The 21,021-nt window shown below is 39.3% G+C and overlaps 1 protein-coding gene across 1 annotated transcript in view; it reads left to right on the top strand.

Annotated features, from left to right (window-relative positions):
- The first annotated feature begins 4,628 nt into the window (after positions 1 to 4,628).
- Positions 4,629 to 21,021, top strand: part of CHIC2 (cysteine rich hydrophobic domain 2) — a 40,660-nt gene continuing 24,267 nt past the window's right edge. Inside the window, exon 1 of the mRNA XM_007440194.3 lies at positions 4,629 to 4,974. Within this exon, the coding sequence (XP_007440256.1) occupies positions 4,856 to 4,974 (119 nt within the window). The 5' untranslated portion in view covers positions 4,629 to 4,855. The remainder of the gene's footprint in view (positions 4,975 to 21,021) is intronic.

The following is a 21,021-nucleotide window of genomic DNA, read 5'->3' as shown; positions in this document are numbered from 1 at the left end:
GGGGCTCTCTGAGCCTGGTTGTTTTCTTACAAACATTTTGTTACCTGGCTAGGTAACATCTTCAGTGCTTCAGCACTGAAAATGTTACCTGGCCGAGTAATGAAACATCTGCAAGAAAACAGCCAAGCTCAGAGAGCCCCAAGGACTCCACAGTTCAACCCTGAGCTACACATATTCGCTTCTATTGATAGTAAACTGTACCATTCTGAGCTTGAAACCCAACCCTTGCTACACCTTCCTTTGGATGTCCAACAAAAATAACCTTTTGTTAATCACATTGTAAGATAACAGGATACAAATTTAACATGTTTTAAAACTCTAGCCCATTGATTTGTTAAAATAGGATATTCCAGCTCTTTATTCCAAGGTTCTTACACCGTTTCCATTTCTATCTTAGAAATATTTTTAAACTCTGCCTAAAAATTAACTGTAGATTTGGAAACTCCCATATCTTTTCTCAATAATAGTATAATTTTGGAGCTGGAAACACTCCTCATGCATGGAACTCAAATAGCAAGGTCAAACGATATTTTATTTGAATATATTGTCATTCAGTAATTTCAGGCAATCCAAGTTATTTTTGTAATATATTAAGTGTTTTAAAAGACTTTTTAATCAAGTGTTGCAATAGCAGCAGTAGTAATTTCATTTCGTTGTAAGTACAGTATAAGGTAAATCGAAATTATATGCAATCTAAATCAGTATCACAATAAAACAATATAATTGCTGTAAGACATTTCATAGTACAACATAATGAACAATAATACTGTAAACAATAAACAGTTACTAATACCAGCACAATGTTAGCATAAATGTACAGTGAATTAATTTTCAGCTGCGATTATCCCATTGCATCAATTTCTCATGGGAATTAGGATCAAATTTAAGTTTTCTTCCCAACATCATCCATGCGTGTCCTGATCTTTAAGGATAGTGGCCACTCAGAAGCAAGCCTTGCTCAGTTCAGAGGACTGTATCTAATATTCTTTTGACTGTTACAAAGCTTCAGCTAAAGGAATGTCATTTGCAGAATGGGAAAGGTTTGAGTTTTTGTCTTTTGTGAGGGTTTTGCTGATCTTCTGCGTGGGAAACTCTAGGAGATTAAGTGGAAGCCTTCAGTGGCAGATAGATAGATAGATAGATAGATAGATAGATAGATAGATAGATAGATAGATAGATAGATAGATGTATTCATTCATTCATTCATTCATTCATTCATTCATTTACAGGACTTATATGGCCACCTATCTCATATGATGACTCTAGGCGGCTCACAACAATTCATAAAAAAACACGGTTAAAAACAAAAGTACCCTTTCTTCCAGGTGCCAGATCAATCATCCTCCCAGCTCAAGCCCCATCCTAGCTCAGTGCTTAGGGGAAGAGCCAGGTTTTTACAGCTGTATGGAAAAGGGTAGAGATTTTTGCCAAAAATCATCACAATACAGGTAGAAATGATAAGCCTTAATTATAGATGTAACAATTAAAGCACTTGTTAAAAAGTGCTTGTGAAATTTCTTTGCAGATTGGATAGACGGTGCAACCATGTAAATAACATGTGAGGATGTCTCTCTCAAATGTTCAGTTTATTATAGTTTCAGGAGAAATAACCCAGTGCTGCTTTAAAATAGCAGACAAAAATCTCTCCCTTTCAGAAAAGGCAACACAGCAAATAATTAAGAATACCTTCCACATAATTGCAGCCTTATATACAAAGGTGATTACAAGCGCAGTGGTTATTGTTTAGAATCTGATTTGGGAAAAATCAGTGCAAGATTTTTGTAAAGTCACTCTACAATGATTCATCTTTACTGAAAAATACCATCTCAAGAATAAGAACCAAACAAGGAGTTTCCATCTGGGAAGATGGGAAGGAAGATGGGAAGGAAGCTCCTTGGTTGCCTATCAATGTCTGTTGGATGTTAATTGGGATGATTTCTCTTGTTTTATTTTTCCTTTTGCTTCACTGTGCACTGCCCAGAGTTGCAATTCTTGAGTTGGGCGGCCATATAAATTAGATAGATAGATAGATAGATAGATAGATAGATAGATAGATAGATAGATAGATAGATAAACAAACACAGCACTTCATTAACAACACATTCATAAATCCAATATCTCAGGCCAAGGTGAGAATTATCTGCCAAAAATGGTTTCCATGCCCAGATTCAGCAGCCTTTTTGGCTCATAGATTACAGCTTGCTGTCTTAGTCACTGGGCATTTGGCTATATTTATGAGATGGTCAAAGTCTGGATAATATTAGATTTCCTACATTCAATAATATTAGTATGTGTTAATTCAATACATAATTTTTAATTCATATCCCAGTTATAATTTATTTGGATATTAAGAATAATATAGTTCTGATACAGTTTGTATAGTTTCCTGGTAGGTTTTCACTAATTGATTCCCCCAATCTCTTATATATTAGGTAAATAAGAGGGTAAGATACTTATGTCAGAAACTTTTTTCCCAACTCTTAATTCTTTAATATAAAAATTTGGTATCTTGTCCAGTCACTCCATAAATTAAGATAAATCAGTCTTGATGCCACTGGGTGTTAGTAATAATTCTAGCAAGTTTAGGACTATGTCCAGAAGACCATGAAGCATTTCTTATACTAGGAGGGCCATTTCCAGAAAAATACCTCTCTTTCAGCCTAGCCTACTTAACTAAATTGTTTTTATAGGGACCAAATGAGGAGATATACATCATCTGGAGTTCTCAAGAGAAATGCTGAAATGTAATTGCAATAATAAATGAATGAATGAATGAATGAATGAATGAATGAATGAATGAATGAATACAGAGGCAGGATGGAGAAAATTGTTCTTAGCATAAAAACTTAGCTGGCAAGATTTGCTTCACAGGCATTGGAAGTAGACCCACTGCACTTTCTATTCCAAGTGCAAGCCCTGTAGTCTCTGTATTGCCATCCTCCCTATATTGTTTCAAGGAAACACCTTGGTTTCTTTCCTTAAACCAGTGTTTCTTAATCACAACAATTTTTAAGATGTGTGGACTTCAATTCCCAGAATTCTCCAACCAGCATGGGAAATTCTGAGAGTTGAAGTTCACACATTTTAAAGTTGCTGAGATTAAGAAACATTGCCTTAAACTTTCTACTGCCTTTCCCTTTTGAATGGTTTGTAAAGATTAGTAATATGGACAGTTCATAGTATAAACTGTTCAAGAGGGAGAGGCACTGGAAGGTTTAAGCAGTATTTTCTAATCTCTGTCCTCAGTCAAAAAAAAAAGGAAGTAAATATAAACAATTAAAAATGCTATAATCCAAACAGACTGATAAAGATTATACGTGCCCGTAAAAGTAAACTAATTTAAGGGCCAGGCATCCTTGAAACAAAACTGCTTTGGCTTGTTTATGAAACACCAGGAAGGTTTAGGCCACCATACCTCTGCTGGGAAAAGTATTCCAAAACGGGGGCCACATCTGAGAATACACTATTCAAACTGAATTAAATATGAGTTAAAATATACTCCTATGCCCATTTGGTAATACATTCCTCTGTGCTCAGTACAACTTATTGTGGGGGAGGTGATTTATTGGATTATCCTAGAAGTGCCCTCCATCTCAAAAGGATCACTATAAAAATTCAGATAAGATTGCATTATAACAATGCAACCTAACCCCATTTGAGTTCTTTGAAATTATTGGTTTGGGCTTGGTTAGCCCTTGTGTTGCCCATAAAACGCAGGCACCCAAGTTGGCATGGAGCTGGAAAGAACCTAGTCCCTGAATTTGAAAGAGAAATACCCAATACCTTTGCAAAGTGGCTCTTTTGCTCCCCTCCCCGACAATATGAACCACAAGTACTTCAGGCAAAGCAAAAAGCATTTATTAAGGTGGGTCAAGTCTTTATATAGGATACAGAAATAAATGGTTACATACATACAATATATGTGATGCTCAGAAAACAACAAATCAAACATATGGTTTCCTAGCTTCAAAAGGAGGCATGGATGCCATGTTAAATGCTAATATCATCTTTATTAAAATAAATATTTATTTAATCAATGTATTAGCCCCCACTAGGGGAACAGCGGGAAACCCAGAAATGTATAGCTGGGTAAGTCGAAAATACCTCTAGAACAGTGTTGTTCAAACTTGGCAACTTTTAAGATGGGTGGACTTCAACTCCCAGAATTCTGGCTGGCTGGGGAATTCTGGGAGTTGAAGTCCACCCATCTTAAATTTGCCAAGTTTGAAAAACACTGCTCCAGAAGAAGGTACCGGCAAACTGCAATACTGCAATCAAGTCCACGAAGTCACCCGGGCTGAGCTCGACGCTTAAGCAAAGCTGGCTGGGCTTAGCTCCCAAACGAAGACACCGGAAAGCCCGTCCGAAAGAGCCCCCCTCCGAACCTCGCGCTCAAAGCCCGGCGAGACAAAGCCCTTTCCCAGCCCACCGCTGCAAGCGGGGCCTCTCTCCTTCTCCTCCCTCGCCAGCCATCGCTGCCCCGCACGAGCAAACAGCGACGCGTGCTCCTAGCCCAACGGACCCGGCTGGGCGCGAGCTAGCGCATGCGTGCAGGACTTCCTCGCGCAGGCGGGGAAGAGGGGCGGGGCTTAGCGTCCGCGGCTCCTCAGCCAGTGGCTGCCGCGGCCCCGGCGAGCGGATGTTGTGATTGTGGCTGTTCCTGTCTGTCCCCTTCCGGGGGATCTCGACGGGCGCTTCCTCCCGGCGGCTCTGAGGGGAGACTTCGGCGGCTCTTTCGGCCGGGGCGGCGGCTTGGGCGCCTGGGCTGGCCGTCTCCCCTGCCTCGCTTTCCGGCTCTCTGTCTCTCCTTCTTCTCGCGGGTCCTCGGGAGCGTCATCGTGGCCCGGCCTCGGTCATGGCGGACTTCGATGAGATTTACGAGGAAGAGGAAGACGAGGAACGGGCCTTGGAGGAGCAGCTGCTGAAGCACTCGCCGGACCCGGTGGTGGTGCGCGGCTCCGGCCATGTCACTGTGTAAGCAGGGCCGGGGGCGGGCAAGGGCAGGGAGCCTCTCCGGGGCTCGTCTCCCTCATCCCTTTCCCTGGATGGCGTCCCCTCCCGACCTTTAATGCGGCTTCCTTTAATCCGGTTTGGGGAACCCTCCTCTCACTTCCGAACAAGACGGTTCACAGTGGAGAACCACCGTCCCACAGTATGCGTGGTCTCCTTCCGTTGCAGGGACTCGTAGGCTGCATTTAGGATTTCCCCGAGTTTGCCAAGCATTTCCCTTTTGCTTCAGCCTGTTTACAACCCCTCCATTAAGCGAGTCCGGTGCCATTATTCCGGCATGATATACGTGGGAGAGGCTTAAAGTGGTGACCTGACTAGTGGTTTGGTCTTAAGGCACAGAATAAAACCTACCTGAAGCAACGTTTGAATGAGAGGCGTCTTCATCTTCTTCTCCCTAGTTGTTACACTATGTCAGTGTCTGTGGTGTTTTGTAAGATCTAGTAAGACGTGTCAGAGGATGTCATAGTGGGTGTGTGTGTGGAGTTGCTTTTGAAAAATAGATATTTATCTCATGAGGGCAGGGAAAATAAATTTAAATAGTAGTTGTATACTATACTTTCCTCTGGTATTGATGGGAAGTAAGGCATATTTGATTCCTTTTTTACAGTAGAAGATGAGAAACTGAGATGAAGAAATTGTGTTGCAAGATTGCGTTGTAGATCCAGGTTTGAAAGAAGGCAGGTCTTGAAAGAATAGCTTTAAACTCTTGTCTTACCCATGCTTGTAACAGGTTAATCAAAGGATAGCTCTGAAGAGTATCCTTGGGAATAAAGAACTTTAACTTCTTATATTAAGTTCCAGTTTTTTTCTTAAGAACTTCATGTTTGCTTCTTTTCTTCTCCATCTCTTCTTTTGAATTGTTGAAATCAAATGTAAGATACTCTAATTAGGATTTACTGAATCTCTATCTGTTCCACTCCCCCTCCCGCCCCCTCTTGCTGTTTTAGAGCAGGTAAATCAGATTAGATCAAAATATTGAATATTGTATTTACTCCATATTCAACATTAATTTGCATTTTATATAACTTCAAGTGCATTATGATGCACAAATACTAGATAGTTGTTAGTTTGTCCCTTATGCATAGGACTTACATATTTTTCCAACTGGTCAGGTAGGATACTCTGTTTTGGATCAATAATGTTAAATATTGGGTCTGCGGTCCTTGGACCTGAAGGCAAAAAGTGCTTTGCTATGAACAGCTATCTTGCAGTCCTGGGAAAAGGTGTTTGATTTAAGGAATTGCAGACAGGTGCTATGTTTGTATAGACTACCTTTTTGTTATTGAATCCAAAGTATTATTTCATATAGCTAGTGAAGACTTTATATAGCAAGTTGCAGGATCTAGCTGACTTGAGCTGATATTGAAAAAGCCAAGCAGGGTCAGACTAGGCTAGTACTTGGGTAGAGACCACTATGAATTCCAGAGTTGTAGATTAGAGTGAAAAGTTTAAAAGAATCTGGAAGAAGGCAATAGTAAATCTCTTCTGTATTGCTGAATGTGTCCATGTTGAATTTGTCTTGGAGGAAACTTTACTTAAAGAAGATTTGTGTCATTGTGTTTAAGATTCAGAGTATATAATGTGTATACCTGTGTACACTTGTATTCTAATTGTGCCCTACATGCACATGCCCTACATGCACATAAGAGTGACTGTATGATTTGTCTGATTGTTTAGTGTAGGCGGAAGGAATATTAGGTTCCCCTTTAGTTCTTCAAATCCTATGCTTGTAGATTGACTTCAATTTTTTGTTTTTGTTTATTCACACCTACGAGCACAGTGTCTGGGTCAAAGAAATTCAGTTAATGAGATTAATTATGACTAATATCAGCATGTAAGTATTAAAACAAAATAATGATGACTTGTCAGGAAGTAGAATGCTTAGAATCAGTATAGCAACAGCAGTGCTAAGCTAAGAAGTTAATGCTTCTGTTAATCACAGTCTTGACCTCATGTAATAACAAGTTTTAACTTTTTGTTAAGGTATGAAGAATTTCCTTTAATATACAGTTAGTAAATAGAACATGCTTGTTTAGTTCACATGATTGCCCTTATTATATGGAATATAATGTGTATAACTTGTTCTGTTCTTTCTTTTAACTTGACTCATTTCTTGTGGCTTTATTAGTATTGTTTCCCATGATTCTTAGCTGAAGCACTTCCAGGATGTGAAAGGTTATAGGAAATAGTGCAAAATTATAATGGTAATAACTCTGTGTGGATTGCTTGAAATTATTCTGAAAAATGACTAATTTAAATTATTGGTTTAAATCATATTTCCAATACTTTAATTTCTGAAGTAGCATTGGCTGCTATGACAAATAAAATACAGTGGCATGGAACTATACATGCCCTTAATAATATCTAGGAGCACAGTAAAATATTGATTAGGCGACCTATTTACCTGTTGCACTGCATAAAGTATTTGTGGAAATGAGTTTGAGGGATTACACTAAAATGGTTTTCTGTTTTGCTATGTATATATGTAGTGACTAATAGCAAGAACATGTATTTTTATCTAGATCACTATATTTATTAAAAGTATAGAAAAATACATTATTGATATGCATACTTTGCATATGCTTTGTTTGAGAGTTCAGTTCTTATCAGGGAATGGTAACATGACCATTGACTAGAAACTGTAGGTAATATAGTCCAAAACTGGGTTAACTGCTCCTAACTTCAAACTGGAAATTACTGGGCTGACCAGGCAGTGGGCGAAGAGAATGTGTATTATATAATTTCAGTTTTAGGAAATGTACAAGGAGGCTAATAATGAAAATGGGAAAATTATGGGTTTTTTTTAAATTGAAGAAACAAGAATACCCAGGAATAATAAAATAGTTTGGTGGAATGCTTGCTGGAATAAAAATACCTTGATGAGGCAACAAAATTATATGAAGGAAGTTTAAGGCCAAAGTATATCACTTGGAGACTGTTGGCCAGCAAGACTCTCCTGCATCCCAGCAGCTCCTCCCCATTGATTTCAAAGGCAAGCAACAAGAGCAAACAGGAGGACAGGTCTTCCAGGTGAATAGAATAGAATTTTTATTATGATCATAGACCAGAATTGCACATTAAAAATAAATCTTCCAGGTGTCATTTTGGGTTTTTAACATAATAACCAGAGCTTTAAATGAACTCAAAAACAGATTGGTAGTTGGGAAAGAACTCACTCACGCCAGAGATCCAGTCATCAGAACTTTTGTTGCAGTGTTTTGCAAGCCAAAAAAGTTTTCATGATAGTAGTCTGACCTTGTGGTAACTGAGGTATGTGTCACCATAGCCATGTCAGCCTTGTGAAGAATAAATAGATTTGGTGTACTTCCTAAGCTTCATACCTGAAATTCAGTGACAAGAAATTAACTGATTACAAATGTGTTTTCAAAGGGAGTGCTATCCCAATTAAAAAAGGCTGAAAAGCTATTCTCTGATCCAGTTCCCACAAAAAGTTTTGTTTTCTGAACTAGATTTGGTTTTTTAACCATAGCATCTTTTCTTGATCTCAGAAGTTATTCAGATCCTGGATGCCCCACTTGGGAAAAATGGGACGAGTATCACCAGTTCTGGATGACATTCTTTAGCAATAATTTTCTGGTTTAGGGTGTACAACCAAATATTTAGAATTAGGGGTTTGAAACCTCCTGCTCTTTCACATTTGGACTCTTTTTATCATTTTGGATGTACTGCATTTTGAGCTGAAAAAAATCCCTAGTTATAAATATTTTGCAGTCCAGCAGTAGTACAACTTTCTAAGGGTAGAAATGCTCCATTATCCTGAATATCTCTTTCAAGGGTCAGAATACTTGGTCCTTTTTCTAGATTGAGTTAAATATACATTATTTGCAAAGTCTATAGTAAACCAGGGTATTTTTAAAGTTATATTTTCTGCATTTGAAATACTAAAACCCCCCATCTTTTATTACCCTATTGCTGCTAGATTATTGTGTCTTAGAGCATAATATGTTTCTTATTACACTACTATCCTTAAGTCTCCATGAAATGCAAATATACCACAGAAATGGTCTTGTACTATAGCATGACTATCTGTAGCATGGCTTTCTTCTGGCTGTTTGGACAAAAGGAATTGTGGGGGTTGCCCCAAATTCTGCCGGCAATAAGGGAAGTGAATAGAAAAAAAATAAAGGTTTGTAGTGTATTCAAGTTGTACATTTGTACAGCTCTGTCCAACACTAATTTTACACATTTTTTCCTTATTTTTCTCTGACAAATGTATATCTTGATTCCTTAAAGTTGCCATGGGGAAAAATATCTTGACCTTAAAAAATGCTTTTCTAATTAAAGCTCTATGTCTATTTTCTTAAGAATAGATAACATATACCATGTTTCATATATGATTTTCCATTACTATTACCATATAATGAATCATGGTACTGGGTCTTAGCGGGCAGGGAAATTTTGAATTATAAAATTATCATCATCATCATCACGTAGAACCCCAAGAGTTCTGTATAGAACCAATTAATCCTATAGTAGAGTTTCAGTGTATGCTGAGAATAGAGATAAACCACTAAGCAGTATACTTGTTCTGAAAGTTTCTGTTGATATAAAATATAACATTTGTCTTCAGAGGGACTTGTCCTTAGAACAGCTTTAAAAAGTCATTTATGTTCTAAATTATTGCTTAGAAACTGCTGGAGTATCTTTTGGGGGTTATTTATTTCTTTAAAGACTTTTTTTGCTGTTCTTTCAATTGAAAAAGGTTCTCCAAATAACTTATGACATCTTTGCCCTCAAGCTTACAATCAAGGTGATCTGTGCAAAAGTAAAAGGCAACTGAGAAGGAGGAGAAGAAAGCAGTGTTTTAGTTACAAAGTTCTTGTAGCAATCAGCTTAAATGGCCTGGCTCTGGCCTCACAGTGCAGTCATTATGCTTTCCTATCGTCCCTCTGGTACAGCCTTATGACGCGGCTGCTGCCAGGAGACTGTTGCTGGAGAGAAGAAGCTGGCTGCTCCATGGGACTAGTACTGTGGCACAGTTCCCTTATTGCAGTCTCATAGATTAGCAACTGCAAGGTTTTATCACTGATTCTGTTTGACCTCTTCCTTGATTGCTTAGCATTTTGTACCACAGTGCTGCTGTAATTTTCTAAGGGCAAGGACCTACCCAGATTCCCAGTGTCTGCTCTTATGGCCTAGACCTTGATTCGTCTACTGTCAGTATAAATTGTACCATTTTAGCAGATTCTGGAGAGGTAACTGTGATGGCTTATTGTAAGTACAGTAAACATACATGTGTCTTGCAACATATAAAAGATTGCAAATTGCTGTAATTTTGAGGGACTGTAGTCCACCTCATGAAATAGATGGTTATTTTCATTTGGCAAAGTTATATACAAAGTTATATATATATACACAGAGGAGAAGGTATGGAATGTTTCATATTTCATGTCTTTGGGCCATGCTGTTCAGTCTGTAAGACATTTTTGCAAAGCTCAAATGTGTGTGAAGTAAGTGCAGCGAGCACATACAGGAGTAGAACTTGACAGTATTACATTTTTCTAGCTCTTTGATGCTACTTTAACATCTGTAGTAGAACAAATGTTTTTTTCTTCTCTCAGTACAGATCCTTTTGTAGGATTAGAGTTATACTTTGTTAACAGATAATTTTGGACGGCTTAAAGAAATGTGGAAATACAGTGGTACCTCGGTTAACGAACTTAATTCGTTCCATGACTCTGGTCGCGAACCGAATTGGTCGTGAACCGAATCAAATTTTCCCATAAGGTTCAATGTAAATACGGTTAATCCGTTCTGACCTCTCCGAATTTGGTCACCAACCGATTTTTGATCGCGTCCCAAATCAAATTTCCCTATAAGGTTCAATGTAATTACGGTTAATCCGTTCTGAACCATTTTTTTTTTTTAAACCGCAAAAATATGACACAAAGTACAGCACGAAGAGAGAGAAAGCTAACCTTGCTCGACGTGACTTCTGGCGTGGAGGACAGGAAGGCGGGTGGGGAGGCGGATATTGCTTGGAGGGAGAGTCCCCCTCCCTACAGGAAGCCACGACCACGTGTCACGGGAGGGAAAATGGCCGTGGATTCTGTTCGTAACCCGATCCGGCATTCGCAAACGGAGGCAAAATTTTGCGAACGGAGCTGTTCGTGAACCAAATTGTTTGTGAACAGAAGCGTTCATGAACCGAGGTACCACTGTATAAGAAATATAACTACTATGATGTTATATGTGTGGCATTACACACAGGTCAAAATTACATTCAAAAGTAACTATCAGTGGTACCTCATCAAATGGGAGAGAGGTATCTAGTGGTGTGCCTCAGTGACCAGTCCTATGCCTTGTACTCTTCAGTGATTTTATGAATGACAGAGAAAAGAAGTGAATGAAATGCTTATCACATTTGCAGATAATAAAAAATTGGGTGGAAAAAAATTGGGGAGGATAGCTAATATCCAAGAAAACAGAAATAACATTCAATGTTCATTCTTAACATCTTGTTAAGGTTGATGAAATGGGGTCAGTGTAGCAGAATGAAAGATAATTGGTAATAGTGGAAGAAAAAAACTTGAAATAGCAGTTGACTGAAAATTGATGATGAGCCAGTTGTGTGATATGGCTGCCAAAAAAAAAAAAAGCTTATTCCACTTTATTCTGCTTTGGTCAAACTCTACCTCAAATATGTGTCCAATTCTGGCTATCATATTTTAAGTAGGATTCATAGATATTGGAATATATTTTAGAAAGGGTAATGAGGATTGTTGGGAGAAAATAAATTAAATCTTAAAAAGACAAATTAAAGAAAAGATATGATAGCACTCTTCATATATGGTACCTGAAGAGAGTAGAAAATCAAGAACTTTGTTCTGGAATGGAGGACATTGAATAATGGATTTAAGAATAGAAATTCCAGTGGAATGTTAGAAAAAAAATAAGTCCTAACAGTTCTCCAGTGTTGTCAATTACCCAGAGAAGTGAGGGTCTCCCATTCATTGGACATATTCGAGGAGACTAGGGAGCCATCAGTCTAGGATGCTTTAATTTGGATTCCTGCATTGAGCAAGGGTTGGGCTTGATGGCCAAATGGCCCCTTCCAAATCTATGATCCTCCAATTCTAAAAAGTGTACCATATTCATTAAGCAAGGTTGGTGAAGGCCATTGCTTCTGTCCTTAGCAGATCACATTGGATTAACGTATTTAGTATCACCCTGTATTGTTCAGCAGAACTGCCAAAGGAAGTTGTGTTCTACTATGCACCAATTTATTAGAATTCTGTCTGCCACACTTTCTCTTACTGGCCTCTTCCTATTTACCTTTTTTATTTTCTGAATGGATGCACATATTTGCAAACTGTGGCTGTCCATTTATTTTTTATATCATAAGGAAGCTTAAAGAGGCCCATTTGGGGCTGAGATATTATTGTGGCATGTAACCAATAAGTTCTAGGATTACGAGACAATAGGTTCACACCATGATAAATGCCAAAGATTAAGTTTAGTTTAAGAGATTTATTTTTTTTTAATCTGCACTCAGTCGTTACCGACTCTGCAGTGACTGCTTTTGGATGAGTCCTTTGCAGTTTTCAAGGCAAGGTGTTTCGGAAGTGGTTTGCCAGTGCCTCCTTCCTAGAGCAGAACCCAGCTGGTGAGCGCAGGAGGCGGGGTTTCCGTTGCTTTGTGCCTTTTTCGGGCAAGCGCGGTTTCGTGCTACTGGCAACTGCTCCCGATTCCTTTTGCAAGGCACCGCCAGCATTTTTCCTCCCACCGGAGTGAGAGTACCCATTTATCTACTCATGTGAGTTTTTGAACTGTTGGGTTGACAGGAACTGGGGGAGGAAGCAGGAGCTTACTCTGCTACGCGAAGGCTGGGTTTGAACTGCTGAAGTGTCAACCATTTCTGGCCGGCAACTTTCAGCGTCATTAAGCCACTGCGCCACCGCGCCCCCCTTAAGAGAGTTACAGAAGAAAAATATACCATATGTTCCTTTTGCATGTCAGGAACCCTAGGAATGACAGCAAATGACCTTCTGAAGCCAGCTGGCTAATTGTAGTATCTTCCCAGGAATTTTGGTCTGTGCCGAGGTTCAAGATATTTAGGAGGTCTTGCCATCTTTTATACTTTCTCAGGCTGTGTGTGTGCGTGTGTGTTTAAATAATGCAATACTTGGAGATGCTTTGATGATACATTTTGTGGTAGCTTGGATGAAACCAAAAGATTTGAATAATTGTCAAGAGCATTCCAGTTACGATGGCATCCTTGGGGTACATCTACCTATCCTCCCGTGTCTGGGTTTTTAACTAGGGAATATATGTTAGAATAAACATTTCTGCTTATTTTGTATCAAGTCATACAGATATGAAGTTCAAAATATAAATATAGAAATAAAGGTGGTAAGATTTTTTTAGAGAAATACAATATATAATTTTATAAAGCTCAATATGTAACCATTTATTTTTACAGATGCAAGGAATTTATAAAATCTTACTTGTGCAGAGGGAAAAAACGGATCACACCACTATATAGTGGTACCTCGGTTCACGAACTTAATTCGTTCTGTGACTCTGGTCGTGAACCGAATTGGTCGTGAACCGAATCAAATTTTCCCATAAGGTTCAATGTAAATACGGTTAATCCGTTCTGACCCCTCTGAATTTGGTCGCCAACTGATTTTTGATCGCATCCTGAATCAAATTTCCCTATAAGGTTCAGTGTAATTACTGTTAATCCGTTCTGAACCATATATATATATTTTTTTAACTGCAAAAATATGACACAAAGTACAGCACGAAGAGAGAGAAAGCTAACCTTGCTCGACGTGACTTCTGGCGTGGAGGACAGGAAGGCGGGTGGGGAGGCGGATATTCCTTGGAGGGAGAGTCCCCCTCCCTACAGGAAGCCGTGACCACGTGTAATGGGAGGGAAAATGGCCGTGGATTCTGTTCGTAACCTGATCTGGCGTTCGCGAATGGAGGCAAAATTTTGTGAACGGAGTTGTTCGTGAACCGAATTGTTCGTGAACAGAAGCGTTCGTGAACCGAGGTACCACTGTACCTCTTTCCCATTTCTTCAGATATTTGGTTGGAGATTAGGAAATTAGATCACAGTTAAGGAACAGTAAATCTGGATGTGGTATAGATTTTGCTTTATTTTATGGACAGTGATCTGGGTTCTTGTGACCGTGTGTGTGTAGGGGGATGGAATACTGTTCTCCTTTTCCCATTTCTTTGTCCCATTATCTCAGCTGTCTGAGATAATGTCCTCCTTTTTCTTCTTGTTTTACTTTTCTTTCCAATTTGCTCTGTTTATTAAAGATTTTAGCTTCTTAGTGAATCATTGATGCTCATTCTGGGAAAAGGGACTAGCCTTGATCAGGCTCGTGAAGGAAGAAGGATCACAACTTGTCTTCTCATGATGAAACCAGTGACCAAACCAGAACTTCTCTGGATAAGGTGGCTGGTGGCACCATTATAGGGTTGGCTCTTCCCAAGAATTTGGGGGAGGATGCAATAGATACAGTGGGGCAAGAAAGTATTTAGTCAGCCACCAATTGTGCAAGTTCTCCCACTTAAAAAGATGAGAGAGACCTGTAATTTTCATCATAGGTATACCTCAACCGGGGGGACGCGGTGGCGCAGCGGCTTAATGACGCCGAAAGTTGCTGGCCAGAAATGGCTGACGCTTCGGCGGTTCGAATCCAGCCTTCGCGTTAAACAGGGTGAGCTCCTGTTTCCTCCCCCCAGTTCCTGTCAACCCAACAGTTCGAAAACTTACGTGAGTAGATAAATGGGGACTCTCACTCCGGTGGGAGGAAAAATGCTGGCGCGGTGCCTTGCAAAAAAGGAGTGGGGAGTAGTTGCCGGTAAGCGCGAAAAAACCGCGTGCGCCTGAAAAGGGCGCTAAGCAACGGAAACCCCGCCTCCTGCGCTCGCCAGCTGGGCTCTGCCCTAGGAAGGAGGCTCTGGCAAACCACTTCCGAAAAAACAGTTGCCTTGAAAACTGCAAAGGACTTGTCCAAAAAGCAGTCACTGCAGGGTCAGCCATGACTGAGCGCAGACAAAAAAAAAAAAAAAAAAAAAAAAAACCTCAACTATGAGAGACAAAATGGGAAAAAAAATCCAGAAAATCACATTGTCTGATTTTTAAAGAATTTATTTGCAAATCATGGTGGAAAATAAGTATTTGGTCACCTACAAACAAGCAAGATGTCTGGCTCTCACAGACCTGTAACTACTTCTTTAAGAGGCTCCTCTGTCCTCCACTCGTTACCTGTAGTAATGGCACCTGTTTGACCTTGTTATCAGTATAAAAAACACCTGTCCACAACCTCAAACAGTCACACTCCAAACTCCACTATGGTCAAGACCAAAGAGCTGTTGAAGGACACCAGAAACAAAATTGTAGACCTGCACCAGGCTGGGAAGACTGAATCTGCAATAGGCAAGCAGCTTGGTGTGAAGAAATCAACTGTGGGAGCAATAATTAGAAAATGGAAGACATATAAGACCACTGATAATCTCCCTTGATCTGGGGCTCCATGCAAGATCTCACCCTGTGGGGTCAAAATGTTCACAAGAACGGTGAGCAAAAATCCCAGAACCACACGGGGGGACCTAGTGAATGACCTGCAGAGAGCTGGGACCAAAGTAACAAAGGCTACCATCAGTAATACACTATGCCGCCAGGGACTCAAATCCTGCAGTGCCAGACGTGTCCCCCTGCTTAAGCCAGTACATGTCTGGGCCCGTCTGAAGTTTGCTAGAGAGCATTTGGATGATCCAGAAGAGGACTGGGAGAATGTCATATGGTCAGATGAAACCAAAGTAGAATGTTTTGGTCTAAACTCAACTTGTTGTGTTTGAAGGAGAGAGAATGCTGAGTTGCATCCAAAGAACACCATACCTCCTGTGAAGCATGGGGGTGGAAACATCATGCTTTGGGGCTGTTTTTCTGCAAAGGGACCAGGATGACTGATCCGTGTAAAGGAAAGAATGAATGGGGCCATGTATCGTGAGATTTTGAGTGAACACCTCCTTCCATCAGCAAGGGCACTGAAGATGAAACGTGGCTGGGTCTTTCAGCATGACAATGATCCCAAACACACCGCCTGGGCAACGAAGGAGTGGCTTCGTAAGAAGCATTTCAAGGTCCTGGAGTGGCCTAGCCAGTCTCCAGATCTCAACCCCATGGAAAACCTTTGGAGGGAGTTGAAAGACCGTGTTGCCCAGCGACAGCCCCAAAACATCACTGCTCTAGAGGAGATCTGCATGGAGGAATGGGCCAAAATACCAGCAACAGTGTGTGAAAACCTTGTGAAGACTTACAGAAAATGTTTGACCCCTGTCATTGCCAACAAAGGATATATAACAAAGTATTGAGATGAACTTTTGGTATTGACCAAATACTTATTTTCCACCATGATTTGCAAATAAATTCTTTAAAAATCAGACAATGTGATTTTCTGGATTATTTTTCCCATTTTGTCTCTCATAGTTCAGGTATACCTATGATGAAAATTACAGGCCTCTCTCATCTTTTTAAGTGGGAGAACTTGCACAATTGGTGGCTTACTAAATACTTTTTTGCCCCACTGTATGTGGTCAGATCCTACCATATCCATGCCCATTACTGAAATAATATCCTATTACAATGTAGGACTGTCCCATTATTAAGCCATTAAAATGCAACAATATTGTTCTGAACAGCTGTATTATTTGAAGCCCCCTTTCTATTTAATTTAAACTTTTCCCCCAGTACAGTAAGATTTGAAATTTTCCTGCTGTAAGGTCCAGCTGGAATGAGGTCTTATGAAGAGGCTCAGTATATTCCCAGTCACCATATGATTTATAAGGCTTTATATTAGCTTTGGAGCTGAACATATGTGTTAAATATTTTTGCAATTTGAATTCTTTGCTGAGGTTTGCAAGACTCATTCTTGGTGAAATCTTCCTCCTAGGAGGCATTCTTGTGAATGTTTCTTAAGAAAAAAAGAATTGGCAAGGGCCCCTTTATATATAGGCTAGTCTCATATATTGGAAAGTATAATACATTGTTGATAAGTTAGACCAAGCTGCACAAGTTAATCATGGCAAACCTTTTATGAAGATATGAATGGGAAAAATATGATTGAGATACTGTACAATCCTAGCCATGTTTACTGCGAAGTAGGTCATACTGAGTTCGTTAAAGCTTATGTAGCCTTGCTCTAGATGCAATCTCTTTTTAGAGATTTTTTACTATAAGGCATGAAAAATAAGCAATAAAATAACACTATGGATTGTAAAATGGAGTTAATATTGCTTGCTATCTAAGAAGTAAGGCTGTGCTGTTATTCAGCACAAACTGAAAACAAAATGGGACAATTTGGAGTGGTTGTTAACTCGGTGGTTGTTAAATGGAGGTGTCTGTCTTACCTTTTAACATGGTATTTGAAAGTTTAAAGTGCCATATGGAAAGGCAGCACTGTGCACCCCAGAAAAGTAAAAAGTAGAATGTTTAAGTATTTTCATTTAGTGCTTCCTAGCTTGATGTGTAGAAATATTGAATTCAGTGATTTATTAATCTGCCCTCATATCTGAGTGAGTTTTGTAATCAGATTGAGTGCTCTGTTCACAGCATCCTGGATATGGATATGGAGGCAATTTAAGAACCAATCTTAATTTGACCATTACTTCACTGTCTCCCATCATCTATCCTTAGAGGTTGTTATAGCTTATATACTTGATTGGCTTAAGGACAGTATTTTATTTTATGGAAAAACAAGTGAGTTACAGTAATTATTTATAATTATTTATTTATTATTTATTTATTAAATTTATCTCCGCCCATCTCCCCCTAATGGGGGACTCTGTGCGGCTCACAAAATTATCCTGTTCTCTACCCTGTCATCTCCAGTCTTACACCTTTGTTTTAATTTGGCATAGATATTCCTTATTTTTGCTACAGATTTCATTGCGTTTGTCTCAAAATGTAAAACATATGCACATCTTTTTAATAAAATCAAAATGTAAAGGAGTATACTCTGGAAACCTCTGTATTGGTATGTTTCCTCTCTTACTTGTATTTTAGCTTTCCAGTTCCATTTTGTTAAAAAAACAAAAAAGATTATGGGTATTTTAAAAATATGTTTTAAAATTGTGTAGCTCAAAAGTCCCTGAACTAATTTTTATTTGATTTCTTTTACCTATAATGTTCTGGCTACTTGTATATTTCTTCTTGTTCTGGTTAAAAAGTTTCAGCTGTTTATTTATGTTTTCCCCATGCCAGACAAAGGGAGGACTTTAGATTTTTCAGTTAATGCTTAAGAACTGGGGATAAGTGAGGATGCAATATTCTAGGACCAGTGCAAGCTGAGTGCTCAGGCAGTGACCCAATCTACAAACTGGCTCAGGCAAGTTCTTGTGCATTCATACCAGACATTTGTTGGTATGCTGTGGTGCGTATAGAAGGTGGACCTTTGGTTCAAGCTTCCCAATTTATTTCAAATTATGTCTTGATTCTTGAAATGGCTGCGGTCAGCAGAGGATGTGGCACTGGAACAGTAACTTGTATAGGTGCTGTTTGCTAACAATTGTCACTGTCCTTGGATATATTCTATTTTAAAAGCTGTTGTTCATTTTTCTTAGTAGCATTCCAACATCTTTTAGTCATGTTAATACAGTGGTACCTCGGGTCACAAACGCTTCTGTTCATGACCAATTCGGGTCACGAACAGCACCGTTCGCAAAATTTTGCTTCCGTTCGCGAACACCGGATCGGGTGACGAACAGGATCCACAGCCATTTTCCCTCCCGTGACATGTGGTCGTGGCTTCCTGTAGGGAGAGGGACTCTCCCTCCAAGCAGTAACCGCCTCCCCACCCACCTTCCTGTCCTCCACGCCAGAAGTCGCGTCGAGCAAGGTTAGCGTTCTCTCTCTTCGTACTGTATTTTGTTTCATATTTTTGTGGTTTTAAAAAAATAGTACATATGGTTCATATGATTAACCGTAATTACATTGAACCTTATGGGAAAATTTGATTCGGGACGCGGCCAAAATCGGGTCGCGACCAAATACGGAGAGGTCAGAACGGATTAACCGTATTTACATTGAACCTTATGGGAAAATTTGATTCGGGTTGTGACCAATTCGGGTCACGACCAGAGTTGCGGAACGAATTAAGTTCGTGAACCGAGGTACCACTGTATAGCTTTTTCATGCATGTGTACTAATAAAATGTGCTTTCTTTAAACATAAATAACTTTCTAGATATACCTTTTTAGAACTGGGAAATTGTTAAAGTGTGAGAAACAGGAATATATTAATGATCTCTCTTGATTTATTCTCACAGTGGAGTATTGGCTAATGTATGGAGTGATTTAAATAAGTTTTCTTGTTTTGTAAATTATATGTTTACTGAATGAGTAAAATATTGGTTTGCAAATAATGTAGCCTTCCTACTATTTAAGAAATCAAAATCTTTTGTTATTATATATTATATATTAATGGCTTGGAATTCATTTTATTTGAAGGTAATCCATTCAATCAAACTCTGTAGCTTTTTTTCTATTGATGGCTGCAATAGGAAAAAGTAGGTGGGACTAGAACAACTTATGGGAGGACAATATATGGAGTGACGGTGATAAGATCTTGAGAACTCCCATTTCCCTCACTCACATACCTCATCCATTCTCTCTCTCAAGCACAGATTATTTCTGAAGTAGATCTTGGTCAAATGTTTCAAAGAGTGCAGAGTTTATTTGACTTTTCTCCTTTCCTTTTTTCCTTTACCCCCCTCTGTTTCATTGAATGCATCCAGACTGCATTAATCTAAGAAAGCAAGAGAGATGGGAGATAGGCAGGTGTTTGCAAGAGCCTGGAAAACTAACAGCAAACCATGATTATAATATCTTTATGAAGGATGCTATACAGCTCTACCATTCAGCTTGGCTTCCTGAACTCACAGGCTGCTCTTCATTTTTTCTGTATATGACAGTGAAAGCAACTGGAAGCAAGTGGATAAATGGATGTTTAGAGGAGTGACCACAGTAGCTAGAACATATTTCTGAAGGTTCATGGTTGTGCCTGCAAGTCTGTGTGCACATCTGTGTACTTATTCTGAAACTTGACTGTTCATGTGGCATATCTTTCTCCATGTTCAAGTTTTATTGTATTGTCGAAGGCTTTCACGGCTGGCATATGATGGCTGGTGTGGGTCTTCTGGGCTGTGTGGACGTGTTCTTGAAGTTTTGTTTCCTAACGTTTCGCCAGCACCTGTGACCGGCATCTTCAGAGTGCAGGAGCACAGACAGGAGCAGTTCTCTCTGTGCCTGCTCCTGTCTGTGCTCCTGCACTCTGAAGATGCCGGTCACAGGTGCTGGCGAAACGTTAGGAAACAAAACTTCAAGAACACGGCCACACAGCCTGGAAGACCCATACCAGCCTTCAAGTTTTATTCTTTGTAAGGTCTTCAACAAAACTTTTCTTATGTGAGGAATCAGTGCAATTCTTCAGTAATCTGCATATTGTTTTGCATCTCTCTTCTTCAGTATCAGCATTTACACCAATCTTTTCCTGTCTCTAGGCCACATGCTCCATAACTGCTGATATTGGAGTTGTAAGTGCTTTAACTGCTTCTTCTCCTAAAGCTTTAAAACTTCTATGGATGTTTCTTCTAAGCCTGATATTTTCCTCTTTGATAGGGAGTTTAATTTATTTTCTAGAATATAGATGCATTCTATAGATGATTGTATCATTCTGTAATTCTGTTTTAAAATGGTGCAGTACAATCTTTCCTTTTCCTTTAGCCTCATTTGTCTCTATCGTATTTAATCCATTGTTACATTTGATTATTTCTATCTTGCTTGGAGTTTTTCATTTTTGATTAAAAATAGATCTTATTTTCCTTTTCTTGTTATTGTTAACATTCTTGATTGAAATATTTTTCACTGTATTTTGTTGTTTGATTATGGAGGCCTGGATTTAGTCATCACACATGCTTCTTTATCGCCCACGGCTGTTGTCCTCTGTCTTTCCCTGGCTATCAGGATAGC

This window comes from Python bivittatus, unplaced genomic scaffold (assembly GCF_059951505.1).
Source record: "Python bivittatus isolate LINGU-HERP-01145 unplaced genomic scaffold, Pbiv_v1 ctg000070_np1212, whole genome shotgun sequence".
Taxonomy (NCBI): domain Eukaryota; kingdom Metazoa; phylum Chordata; class Lepidosauria; order Squamata; family Pythonidae; genus Python; species Python bivittatus.
Note: the sequence above shows the minus strand (reverse complement) of the source record. Positions and strands in the feature narration are given on the sequence as shown.